At 46.6% G+C, this 15,244-nt stretch overlaps 1 protein-coding gene across 1 annotated transcript in view; it reads left to right on the top strand.

The window, feature by feature from the left end:
• Positions 1-4,951, top strand: part of LOC137381222 (probable G-protein coupled receptor 139) — a 23,233-nt gene extending 18,282 nt beyond the window's left edge. Inside the window, exon 2 of the mRNA XM_068053597.1 lies at positions 4,107-4,951. Within this exon, the coding sequence (XP_067909698.1) occupies positions 4,107-4,951 (845 nt within the window). The remainder of the gene's footprint in view (positions 1-4,106) is intronic.
• Positions 4,952-15,244: the final 10,293 nt, after the last annotated feature.

Genomic DNA, 15,244 nt, shown 5'->3' with positions numbered 1-15,244 from the left:
TGTGTGTGTGTGTGTGTGGCAGGGAGAGAGTGCGTGTGTGTGTGAGAGAGAAAGAGAACGTCTGTGAGCGTGCCTGTATGGCTGAGAGAGAGATAATGTGTGTATGTGTGTATGTGAGAAAGAGGGAAAGAGAGAGTGTGTGTGTGGTTGAGAGAGAGAGAATGTATGTGTGTGTTAGTGTGTGTATGTGTGCGTGAGAGAGAGAGAAAGCGAGTGGGTGTGTGTGTGTGTGAAAGAGAGACACCCTGTGTGTGTGTGTGTGGCTGAGAGGCAGAGAATGTGTGTGGGTGAGAGAGGGAATATGTGTGTGTGTGTGTGTTTGTGTGTGTGTGTTTGTGTGTGTGTGTGTGAGTGAGGGAGAGAGAGAGAGAGAAAGTGTGTGTGTGGCTGAGAGAGAGAGAGCCCGTGTGTGTGTGTCTGACTGTGTATGTATGTGTGTGTGTGTGTGTGTGTGTGTGGCTGAGCGAGAGAGTGTGTGTGTGGCTGAGCGAGAGAGTGTGTGTGTGAGAGAGAGAGAGAGAGAGAGAGAGAATGTGTGTGTGTCTGTCAGTTTGTGTGGGTGTGTGAGTGTATATATGTCTGGCTCGGTGCTGGGGTCTGAAACACACACACTCTGAAACACACACACACATTCAGACAGACACACACTCTCTCTTTCTCTCTCCCCCCCCCTCTGAGCCACACAAACACTCGCTCGCAGCCACACACACATGCTCTCTCTCTCTCTCGCGCCCTCTCTCCCTCTCCCTCTCTCACTCTCACACACAAACACACACACAGAGACACACACACACAGGCACAGACGCACACACACGCGCGCACTGACAAACAAACACACACAGGTCACACCCCAGCACTGAGCCAGACATATAAACACACACACACACCCACACACACTGACAGACACACACACATTCTCTCTCTCTCTCTCTCTCTCACACACACACTCTCTCGCTCAGCCACACACACACACACACACACGGGCTCTCTCTCTCTCAGCCACACATACAGTTTCTCTCTCTGTCTCTCTGACGCACACACGCACGCACGCACACACACACACACACACACACACACACATACACGCACGCACACACACACACACACTGGACTCTCTCTCTCAGCCACACACAGACACTATTTCTCTCTCAGTCACAAACACACACACACACACTCTTTCTCCCTCTATCTCACATACACACAGACTATCTCACTCTCAGCCATACACACACGCACACAGACGTTTTCTTTCTCTCTCACACACACACGCGCTCTCTCTCTCAGCCAGACATACACGCACACACACAAACACACGCTCTCTCCCTCACCCACACACAATCTCTGCCTCTCAGCCACACACACACAGACACCCACTGTCTCTCTCTTTCACATACACAACCTTTGCTCTCTCTCAGCCACACACACTCTCCCTCTCTCTCTACCTCACACACACACACACACGGTCTCTCTCTCTCTCACGCACACACACCCTCTCTCTTTTTTCTCTCTCTCTCAACTCACACAAACACGCACACACTGGTCTCTCTCAGCCACACACACACTACCTCTCTCTCTCACACACACACACACTATTTCTCTCTCAGCCACACACACACGCACACACACGCGCTCTCTCTCTCACGTGCACACACACACACACTCACTTTCAGACACACACACTCTCTCTCTCACACACATACACACACATACACACACACACACGCACACAGACTCTATCTCAGAAACACACACGCACACATTCCAAGACACATGCTCTCTCTCTCACACACACACACACACTCTCTCTCTCACACGCGCACACACACACTGTCTCTCTCAGACCCACGCACATACACTCCCACACACACGCTCTCTCTCACATACACACAAACACACACACTCACTATCTCTCTCTCAGCCAGACATACACACACAATCACACACATACACACACACAAGCACTCGCTCTCTCCCTATCACCCACACACAATCTCTGTTTCTCAGCCACAGACACACACACACACACGCACACGCACACACACACACACACACTATCTCTCTCTCACACACACGGTCTCTCTCTCAGCCACACACGCTCTCTCTCACAGCCACACACACACACACACTATCTTTCTCTCTCTCACACACACAGCCACACACACTTTCTCTCTCTCTCACACACACACACTCTCTCTCTCGCTCTCACACACACGCTCTCTCTCAGCCACACATGAATTCTATCCCTCTCTCACACACACAGACACACACACACACACACACACACACACACACACACAAACACACACACACATACACACACGTCACAGTCCAGCACTGGGCCAGACATATATACACACACACACACACAAGCACATTGACAGGCACACACACATTCTCTCTCTCTCACACACGCGCACACGCACACTGTCTCTCTCAGACACACACGCACTCTCAGAGGCATGCTCTCTCTCTCTCACACACACACACACACTCACACACACACACACAGACTCACTCTCTCTCTCACATACGCGCGCACACACACAGGTTGCACCGCAGCACTGGGCCAGTAATATATTCACACACACACTCGCATTGACAGACACACACACATTCTCACTCTCTCACACTCAGACGCACACACTCTCTCTGATACACACACACACACTCTCTCTCTCTCGCTCTCATACACACACACTCGCTCTCAGACACACACACACACACACTCGCTCTCAGCCATACACACACTCTCTCTCTCTCTCTCTCACACACTCACACACTCAGAAGCACGCACGGTCTCGCTCTCTGCCAAACACACAAGCTCGCTCTCTCTCTCACACACACACACACACACACATACACGCGTCTCTCTCTCAGCCAGACACACACACACACACACTCTCTCTCAGCCAAGCACACACACTCTCTCTCTCCCCCTCCCTCTCTCTCTCACACGCACATGCACACACACACACGGTTTCTCTCTCTCACACACACGCAGTCTATCTCTCTCGCTCTCTCACACACACACTCGCTCTCTGCCACACACACATGCTCTCTTTCTCTGACACACACGGACACACTCACACACACACACACACACACCCTCGCTCTCCCTCTCTCTCACACACACAGACACACACAATCTCAGACACACACACACACACTCTGTCTCTCTCAGACACACGGAAGCTCTCACTTTCACGCACACACACACACACACACTCTCTCTCTCACGGACACACACACTCACACACTCTCTCTCTCACGGACACACACACTCACACACTCTCAGACACACACACAATCTTTCTCTCTCTCTCACACTCACTCACTCTCTCTCTCAGACACACACACACTCTTTCAGACATATGTTCTTTCTCTCTCTCTGTCAAACATACACACACACACACACTCTCTTTCTCACACACACACACACAGACCCACGCACACTGACAGACACACACATACAATCTTTCTCACACACACAAACACACACACAATGGCAGACAGACACACACAGGTCACACCCCAGCACTGAGCCAGACATATATGCACACACACACATCCACACACACTGACAGACACACACACATACTCTCTCTCTCTCACACTCACACACAGATTCCACCACAGGCATTGAGACAGAGTACTCGGTCAGTTCAACATTTACCTGTCTTTACAAGAGCACAGATCTGCAGATGCTGCAAATCTTAAATAAGAACAGAAAATGCTGGAAATACTCAGCAGGTCTGGCAGGATTTGTTAAGAGAGAAACAGGGTTTAATATTTCAGGTCGGTGACCCTTCATCAGAATTGGGTGAGATCAGAAATGGAACAGTTTTTAAACCAAACGGGGAAAGGAGGGAGGGGGAGGATTATAATCAACATTCAGTTTAGCAATTACAATATCATCCTTTTATTATTTAATCTCTGCTGTCTTCCACCGTATCACAGACCTTCCCATTTGTTCATTCAGGTCCAATCATTTAAATGCATCACTGGATACAGGAACGCATTTATAAATCTTAATAAGTCCTCAATCAAACTGGTAACTTTTCTCCATCCTGATGTATAATTTCTTTGTTTATTTCCCTTCTTCACAGTTAATTTGCTGACGATTGGGATCCTGTCTCAGGGAAAGTGCGGTCTCTCCAAATGTGTCACTCGCTACCTGGTGGCCATGTCAGCGGCGGATCGACTGGTCATTATCTTTGACCTGATATTGAGACACATTCCCATTGTTTATGAGGAACGGTTTCAGTTCCTGGAGTCCATCCCCGTGTGCAATATCCACGCCGTCCTGGTTTACATAGTCACAGACTGTTCTGTCTGGTTCACCGTCACTTTCACCTTTGATCGATTTGTGGCCATTTGTTGCCAGAAGCTGAAAAGTAAATATTGCAGTGAGAAAACTTCGGCTGTGGTTGTGGGAACAGTAACTGTGCTGAGCTGTTTAAAGAACATCTTCTGGTATTTTATGCTCACAGATCGGTATCGGCTGGAGAACCTCGCCTGGTTTTGTTTTGTCACAATGGATGTTCAGCATTCTCGTGTCTGGGGAACAATCGAGTTCCTCCACAACATTATAACCCCGGCGATCCCATTTGTGGTGATTATGCTGCTCAACGCTATCACCGTCAGACACATTTTATTGGGCAGCAGAGGACGCAGGAGACTCCGAGCACACAGCAGTGGGGAGAGTCGCAGAGACCCCGAGATGGAGAGTCGAAGGAAATCCATCATTTTACTGTTAGTTATCTCGGGGAATTTCATCCTGTTGTGGGCCATCTTAATGATGCATTCGATACATAACCGGATGTGGTATTTGGGTTATCGGTCTGTTCCTCTCCCTGAGTTCCTGCAGGAATTGGGCTTCATGCTGCAGCTCCTGAGTTGCTGCACAAACACTGCGATTTATGCCGTGACCCAGACTCAGTTCAGAGAATAGATGAAGAATGTGCTGAAATATCCCTTTACTGCAATTGTTGAATTCATTCAATGAACAGAGGAGGGCGCGGGTCTGTTTCCAGGGTGATGGGGCGTGGGGGCTCGGTCTGTTTCCAGGGTAACTGAGGTGTGAGGGCGGAGACTGTTTCCCCGATGACGGGCAGTGGGGATGGGGTCTGTTTCCAGGGTGACGGGGAATTGGTGGCGGGGGTAATTCCCCTGGTAACGGGGTAAAGGCGGCGGGGTCGATTTCTAGAGTGATGGCGGCGAGCCTGCGGGTTCTGATTCCCCGGTGATGGATCTGCAGGCGGGGTCTGATTTCCCGAGGACGGGGGAGTGGGCGGGGTATGTTTCCCCGGTGACGGAGGGGTGGGGGCGGGGTCAGTTTCCCTGGTGATGGAGGAGTGAGGGCGGAATCTGTTTCCACTGTCACGTATGCGTGGGGGCGGGGTCTGTTTCCCCGGTGACGGGCAGTGGGGACGGGGTGGGATTCCCCGGTGACGGGAAGTTGGTGGCGGGCTCCGTTTCCCGAGGTGGTGGTGAGGAGGCGGGGTCAGTTTCCCGGGTGATGGAGGGGTGGGGTCGGTGTCTGTTTCCCGGTGACGGGCTGTGGGGACTGGGTCGGTTTCCCCGGGGACAGAGGAGTGGGCGCGGGGTCTGTTCCCAGGCTAACGGGGAGTATGTCACTTAAAATGGCCGCAGTGCAGGTGATATCAAACAGCCAAACAGAATGTCATTTAAAATGGCCACAGCACATTTTGCTTAAATGGCCGCAGTGCAAGTGACATTAAACAGCCGCATGGAAATGCCATTTAAAATGGCCGCAGCACATGTCGTTTAATTGGCCGCAGTGCAGGTGATATCAAACAGCCAGACAGAATGTCACTTAAAATTGCCGCTGCACATGTCGCTTAAAATGGCTGCAGTGGGCATCCGATCTTTTCTAGTAGTCTGAAGAGACCACGTCTGCTGACGAGGTCAAAGGCTTTGGTGAGATCAATGAAAGCAATGTAGAGGGCATCTGTTGTTCGCGGCATTTCACCTGTATGTGACGAAGGGAGAACAGCATGTCAACTGTCGATCTCTCTGCACGGAAGCCACACTGTGCCTCAGGGTAGACGCGCTCGGCCAGCTTCTGGAGCCTATTTAGAGTGACTTCGAGCAAAGACTTTCCCCACTGTGCTGAGCAGGGGGATTCCACGGTAATTGTTGCAGTCACCGCGGTCACCTTTGTTTTTATAGAGGGTGATGATATTGGCATCGTGCATGTCCTGAGGTACTGCTCCCTCGTCCCAGCACAGGCATAGCAGTTCATGTAGTGCTGAGAGTATAGCAGGCTTGGCACTCTTGATTATTTCAGGGGTAATGCTGCCCTTCTCAGGGGCTTTTCCGTTGGCTAGAGAATCAATGGCATCACTGAGTTCCGATTTTGTTGGCTGTATGTCCAGCTCATCCATGACTGGTAGAGGCTGGGCTGCATTGAGGGCAGTCTCCCTGGAGTACAGTTCTAGGTAGTGCTCAACCCAGCGGTCCATTTGTTTGCGTTGGTCAGTGATTACGTCCCCTGATTTAGATTTGAGAGGGACGATCTTCTTGATGGTTGGCCCAAAAGCTCTCTTAATGCCATCATACATTTCTCTGAGGTTTCTGGTGTCTGAGGCCAGCTGAATATGACTGCATTGGTGTTGCCAGTAGTCATTTGCGCAGCGCCTGGCTGTTCTTTGTGCAGTACTTCTGGATGATTTAAGTGCCACGGATGTTAACTCGCTGGGGGCTTTCTTGTAGTTCAGCAGTGCAATGCGGTTAGCGGCTATGACTGGTTCCAGCTCTTCATTATGAGATTGAAACCAGTCTGCATTTCTCATCGCACGTTTGCTGTAGGTAGTCAAAGCTGACTCACAGATGGCGTCTCTGATGTGGGCCCACTTGGTCTCAACATCCCCTGTGGGAGTGTTTTGAAGGGTTGCAACAAGCGAATTTAGAAATTGTTGTAACATCTGTGTATGAGAAATTCTGCTCGTGTTGATGCACGGATGGCCCTTCTGCTTGGAATGATGCAACTTCTTTGGTCTGAGTCTAACCTTGCTGCACACCAGGGAGTGGTCGGTGTCGCAGTCCACACTGTGGAAGCTGCGTGTCATTTGAACACTGCTTAAGGAAGCTTGCCTTGCGACAATGAGGTCTAGCTGGTGCCAAGGACGCGATCTTGGGTGCCTCCATGAAACCTGATGACAGGGTTTAGTGTCAAGGAACGAGTTGGTAATGCAGAGGTTATGATAGGTACACAACTCAAAAAGGCCACAGCACATGTCACTTAAATGGCCACAGTGCAGGTGACATCAAACAGACCACAGTGCATATAATTTAAAATGCTGCAGCAAATGTCGCTTAAAATGGCCACAGTGCAGGTGACATCAAGCAGACCACAGGGCATATCATTTAATATGGCCACAGCACAGGTCACTTAAAATGGCCGCAGCGCAGGTGTATTCAAACAAACCACAGTGAATATCATTTAAAATGCTGCAGCAGATGTCGCTTCAAATGGCTGCATTGGAGGTGACATCAAACTGACCACAGGGCATATCATTTAAAATGGCCGCAGCGCAGGTCGCTTAAAAGGCTCCCAGTGCAGGTGACTTCAAACAGAACACAGGGCATATCATGTAAAATGCTGCAGCAGATGTGGTTTAAAATGGCAGCAGTACAGGTGACATCATACATACCACAGGGCATATAATTTACAATTGCCACAGCGCATGTCGCTGAAAATGGTCCCAGTGCAGGTGACATCAAACAGACCACAGGACATATCATTTCAAACGTTGCAGCAGAAGTAATTTAAAATGGTCGCAGAGCAGGTGACAACAAACAGCCACAAGGGTTGCCATTTAAAATCGCCACTGGGACAGCGATAGTTTGAAGCTGACCTTTCTTAAAACAAGGAGAAGTGGCACTGAGTCCCAATCACACACCAGGAAAGGGATAAGCTGTGCACATCAAGATTCACAGTCAGATAAACACTGTGAAGTGCAAAACAACCCCCATGTCCTCAAGAATGTTAACTCAGTGGAAGAGATCACACATTAATGTTAACACACTAAATGACATACGGTGTACTGCAGAACACACAGTCAGATACACCCTGTGAAGTGCAAAACACACCCACTGTCCTCAGGAATATTAACACACTGACAGAGAACACAGATTAATATTAACACACACACTGACACACGGTATACATCATGACCCACTATCAGATACACCCTGTGAAGTATAAAACACCCCCGCTGTCGTCAGTAATATTAATAAACTGTCAGAGAAGAGACATAAATATTAACACACTCACTGATACACTGTGCGCACCACGACCCAGTCAGATACACCCTGTGAAGTGTAAAATACCCCCACTGTCCCCTGGAATATCAGCACACTGACAGAGAAAACAGATTAATATTAACACACTCAGTGGTACACTGTGTATATCATGACCCACAGTCAGCTACACCCTGTGAAGTGTAAAACATCCCCACTGTCCTCAGGAATATTAACACAGTGACAGAGAACACAGATTAATATTAACACACTCACTGACACACTGTGTATACCATGACCCACAGTCAGATACACCCTGTGAAGTGTAAATCACCCCCACTGTCCTCAGTAATATTAACACACTGACAGAGAACACAGATTAATATTAACACACTCACTGACGCACTATGTATATCATGACCCACAGTCAGATACACCCTGTGAAGTATAAAACACCCCCACTGTCCTCAGTAATATTAACACACTGACAGAGAACACAGATTAATATTAACACACTCACTGACACACTGTGTATATCATGACCCACAGTCAGATACACCCTGTGAAGTGTAAAACACCCCCACTGTCCTCAGGAATATTAACACAGTGACAGAGAACACAGATTAATATTAACACACTCACTGACACACTGTGCACATCATGACCCACAGTCAGATACACCCTGTGAAGTGTAAAACATCCCCACTGTCCTCAGTAATATTAACACACTGACAGAGAACACAGATTAATATTAACACACTCACTGACACACTATGTATATCATGACCCACAGTCAGATACACCCTGTGAAGTGTAAACCATCCCCACTGTCCTCAGGAATATTAACACAGTGACAGCGAACACAGATTAATATTAACACACTCACTGACACACTATGTATATCATGACCCACAGTCAGATAAACCCTGTGATGTGTAAAACACCCCCACTGTCCTCAGCAATATTAACACACTGACAGAGAACACCGATTAATATTAACACACTCACTGACACACTGTGTACATCATGACCCACAGTCAGATACACCCTGTGAAGTGTAAAACATCCCCACTGTCCTCAGGAATATTAACACAGTGACAGAGAACACAGATTAATATTAACACACTCACTGACACACTATGTATATCATGACCCACAGTCAGATATACCCTGTGAAGTGTAAAACACCCCCACTGTCCTCAGTATATTAACACGCTAACAGAGAACACCGATTAATATTAATACACTCACTGACACATTGTGAACATCATGACCCACAGTCAGATAAAACCTGTGAAGTGCAAAACAACCCAGCTGTCCTCAGGAATATTAACACAATGACAGAGAACACTGATTAACATTAACACACGCACTGACGCACTGTGCACATCATGACCAACAGTCAGATACACCCTGTGAAGTGCAAAACAACCCCGCTGTCCTCAGGAATATTAACACAATGACAGAGAACACAGATTAACATTAACACACTCACTGACGCACTGTGCACATCATGACCAACAGTCAGATACACCCGGTGAATTATAAAACACGCCTGCAGTCCACAGGAATACAAACAGACTGATAGAGAACACTGATTAATATTAACAAACTCACTGACATACTGTTTACATCATGACCAACAGTCAGATACACCTTGTGCAGTGTAAAACACCCCCACTGTCCTCAGGAATATTAGCACACCGACAGAGAGCACTAATTAATATTAACACACTCACTGACACACTGTGTATATCATGACCCACAGTCAGATACACCCGGTGAAGTGTAAAAAGCCCGCACGGTCCTCAGGAACGTTAACACGGTGCCAGATAACACAGATTAATATTAAAACACTCACTAACACACTCTGTGTACATCATGATCGACAGTCAGATACACAATGTGATGTGTAAAACACCCCCACCGTCCTCAGGAATATTAACACAGTGGCAGAGAACACAGATTAACATTAACACACTCACTGACAGACTGTGTATATCACGACACACAGCAGATACAAACCGTGAAGTGCAAAACACCCCCTCTGTCCTCAGGAATATTAGCACAGTGACAGAGAACACAGATTCACATTAACACACTGACTGACGCACTGTGCACATCATGACCAACAATCAGATACACCATCTGAAGTGTAAACACTCCCACTGCCGTCAGGAATATTAACACATTGACAGGGAACACAGAGTAATATGAACACACTCACTGACACACTGTGTACATCATGACCGACAGTCAGATACACCCTGTGAAGTGTAAAACACCCCCACTGTCCTCAGTAATATTAACACACTGACAGAGAACACAGATTAATATTAACACATTCACCGACACACTGTGTACATCATGACCCACAGACAGATACAAACTGTGAAGGGTAAAACAAGCCCACTGTTCTCAGGAATATTAACACGCCAACAGAGAAAACAGATTAATATTAACACTCTCACTGACACACTGTGTATATCACGACCCACAGTCAGATACACCATGTGATGTGTAAATACTCCCACTGCCGTCAGGAATATTAACACTGTGACAGCGAACACAGATTAATATTAACACAGTCACGGACACATTGTGTTCATTATGACAAGCAGTCAATTACACCCTGTGAATTGTATAACACCCCCACTGTCCTCAGGATTATTAATACCCTTACTGCGAACACAGATTAATATTACCACACTCACTGACACACTGAGTCCATCATGGCCACCGTCAGATAGACTCTGTGAAGTGTAAAAGACCCCACAGTCCTCAGGAATATTAACAGAGTGACAGAAAACATAGATTAAGATGAACACACTCACTGACACACTGTGTACATCAGGACCCACAGTCAGATACACCCTGTGAAGTGCAAAACACGCCCACTGTCCTCAGGAATATTAACACAGTGACAGAGAACACAGATTAACATTAACACACTCACTGACGCTCTGTGCACATCATGACCCACAGTCAGATGCACCCGGTGAAGTATAAAACACCCCGACAGTCCACAGGAATACACACACACTGATAGAGAAGACTGATTGCTATTAACAAACTCAAACTCTCTGACAAACTGTTTCCATCATGACCCACAGTCAGAGACACCTTGTGAAGTGTAAAACACCCACACTATCCTCAGGAATATTAGCACACCGACAGAGAACACTGATTAATATTAACACACTCACTGACACATTGCGTACATCATGACCAACATTCAGGTACACCCTGTGAAGTGCCAAAAGCCAGCACTGTCCTCAGGAACGTTAACACGGTGACAGATAACACAGATTAATATTAACACACTCACTGACACACTGAGTGCATCGCGACCCAGAGTCAGATACACCCTGTGAAGTGTAAAACACTCCCAGTGTCCAATAAATAATAACACACTGACAGAGAACACAGATTACTATTAGCAAACTCACTGACACACTGTGTACATTATGATCGACAGTCAGATACACAATGTGATTTGTAAAACACCCCCAATGTCCTCAGGAGTATTAATACCCTGACCGGGAACTGAATTTAATACTAACACACTCACCGACACACTGTGTACATCATTATCCATAGTCAGATACGCCCTGTGAAGTGTAAAAAAAACCCACGCTCCTCAGAAATATTCACACCCTGACAGAGAACACAGATTAATATGAACTCACTCACTGACACAATGTGTACATCATGACCAGCAGTCAGATCTACCCTGTGAAGTGTAAGCACTCCCACTGCCGTCAGGAATATTACAACACTGATAGAGAACACAATTTAATATTAACACCAAAATAAAAGCAAAATACTGCGGATGCTGGAAATCTGAAACAAAAACAAGAAATGCTGGATTCACTCAGCAGGTCTGGCAGCATCTGTGGAAAGTCGCAAACTACCAGTCGCATCTTCCCCTCCCTTCCCCTGTCAGCATTCCGAAGGGATCGTTCCCACCGCGACACCCTGGTCCACTCCTCCATTACCCCCACCACCTCGTCCCCGTCCCAGGGCACCTTCCCTTGCAATCGCAGGAGGTGTAATACCTGTCCATTTACCTCCTCTCTCCTCACTATCCCAGGCCCCTAACACTCCTTTCAGGTGAAGCAGCGATTTACTTGTACTTCTTTCAATGTAGTATACTGTATTCGCTGCTCACAGTGTGGTCTCCTCTACATTGGGGAGACCAAGCGCAGACTGGGTGACCGCTTTGAGGAACATCTCCGCTCAGTCCGCAAGCAGGACCCTGAGCTTCCGGTTGCTTGCCATTTCAACACTCCCCCCTGCTCTCATGCTCACATCTCTGTCCTGGGATTGCTGCAGTGTTCCAGTGAACATCAACGCAAGCTCGAGGAACAGCATCTCATCTACCGATTAGGCACACTACAGCCTGCCGGACTGAACATTGAGTTCAATAATTTCAGAGCATGATAGCCCCCCACTTTACTTTCATTTTTAGTCATTTTTAGTTATTTTTTCTTCCTTTTTTTTTGCATTCCTTTTTGCATTTTTTGCATTTATTTCATTTCATCTTAGTTTGTTCAGTTTGCTTACCCACTGTTTTTTTCAGGTTGTTTTTCTTCAGGTTTGCACTTGCTGATGTTCTATATTCAGTATATTCACACCTAATCTGTACTAATGCTTTGTCTTTCAAAACACCATTAACATATTGTTTGCCTTTGCTCCGTGACCTTTTGGTCAGCTATGTGGCCTGGTCCAATCTGCACCTTCTCCTTTGTTATCTCTTGCCCAACCCCCACCTCACTTGTTTATAATCTGTGACTTTTCTAATATTTGTCAGTTCCGAAGAAGGGTCACTGACCCGAAACGTTAACTCTGCTTCTCTTTCCACAGATGCTGCCAGACCTGCTGAGTGAATCCAGCATTTCTTGTTTTTGTTAATATTAACACAATCACTGACACACTGTGTACATCATGACCAACAGTCAGATATACCCTGTGAAGTGTAAACACTCCGACTGCCGTCAGGAATATTAACACACTGACAGTGAACACAGATTAATATTAACGCACTCACTGACGCACTGTGTACATCATGACCCACAGTCAGAGACTCACTGCGAATTGCAAACCCCCCCTCTGTCCTCAGGATTATAAACATCCTGACAGAGAACACAATTTAATATTAACACAATCACTGACACATTGTGTACATCAGGACCAACAGTCAGATACGCCATGTGAAGTGTAAACACTCCCACTGCCGTCAGGAATATTAACACACTGACAGAGAAGACAGATTAATATTAACACACTCACTGACACACTGTGCACATCATGACCCACAGTCAGATACACCCTGTGAAGTGTAAAACACCCCCATTGTCCACAGGAATATTAACACCCTGATAGAGAACACAGATTAATATTGACAAACTCACTGACACATTTTGTACATCATTATCCACAGTCAGATACGCCCTGTGAATTGTAAAACACCCACAACTCCTCAGGAATATTAACACCCTGACAAAGAACACAGATTAATATTGACAAACTCACTCACACATTTTGTACATCATTATCCACAGTCAGATACGCCCTGTGAATTGTAAAACACCCACAACTCCTCAGGAATATTAACACAGTGACAGAGAACACAGATTAATATTAAGAAACTCACTGACACACTGAGTACATCATGACCCACCGTCAGATACACCCTGTGAAGTGCAAAACACGCCCACTGTCCTCAGGAATATCAACACAGTGACAGAGAACACAGATTAGTATTAAAACTCTCACTGACACACTGTGCACATCATGACCCACAGACAGATACAAACTGTGATGGGTAAAACAAGCCCACTGTTCTCAGGAATATTAACACGCCAACAGAGAAAACAGATTAATATTAACACTCTCACTGACACACTGTGTATATCACGACCCACAGTCAGATACACCATGTGATGTGTAAATACTCCCACTGCCGTCAGGAATATTAACACTGTGACAGCGAACACAGATTAATATTAACACAGTCACGGACACATTGTGTTCATTATGACAAGCAGTCAATTACACCCTGTGAATTGTATAACACCCCCACTGTCCTCAGGATTATTAATACCCTTACTGCGAACACAGATTAATATTACCACACTCACTGACACACTGAGTCCATCATGGCCACCGTCAGATAGACTCTGTGAAGTGTAAAAGACCCCACAGTCCTCAGGAATATTAACAGAGTGACAGAAAACATAGATTAAGATGAACACACTCACTGACACACTGTGTACATCAGGACCCACAGTCAGATACACCCTGTGAAGTGCAAAACACGCCCACTGTCCTCAGGAATATTAACACAGTGACAGAGAACACAGATTAACATTAACACACTCACTGACGCTCTGTGCACATCATGACCCACAGTCAGATGCACCCGGTGAAGTATAAAACACCCCGACAGTCCACAGGAATACACACACACTGATAGAGAAGACTGATTGCTATTAACAAACTCAAACTCTCTGACAAACTGTTTCCATCATGACCCACAGTCAGAGACACCTTGTGAAGTGTAAAACACCCACACTATCCTCAGGAATATTAGCACACCGACAGAGAACACTGATTAATATTAACACACTCACTGACACATTGCGTACATCATGACCAACATTCAGGTACACCCTGTGAAGTGCCAAAAGCCAGCACTGTCCTCAGGAACGTTAACACGGTGACAGATAACACAGATTAATATTAACACACTCACTGACACACTGAGTGCATCGCGACCCAGAGTCAGATGCACCCTGTGAAGTGTAAAACACTCCCAGTGTCCAATAAATAATAACACACTGACAGAGAACACAGATTACTATTAGCAAACTCACTGACACACTGTGTACATTATGATCGACAGTCAGATACACAATGTGATTTGTAAAACACCCCCAATGTCCTCAGGAGTATTAACACCCTGACCGGGAACTGA

Source organism: Heterodontus francisci, chromosome 21, assembly GCF_036365525.1.
Source record: "Heterodontus francisci isolate sHetFra1 chromosome 21, sHetFra1.hap1, whole genome shotgun sequence".
In the NCBI taxonomy this organism is placed as follows: Eukaryota; Metazoa; Chordata; class Chondrichthyes; order Heterodontiformes; family Heterodontidae; genus Heterodontus; species Heterodontus francisci.
Note: the sequence above shows the minus strand (reverse complement) of the source record. Positions and strands in the feature narration are given on the sequence as shown.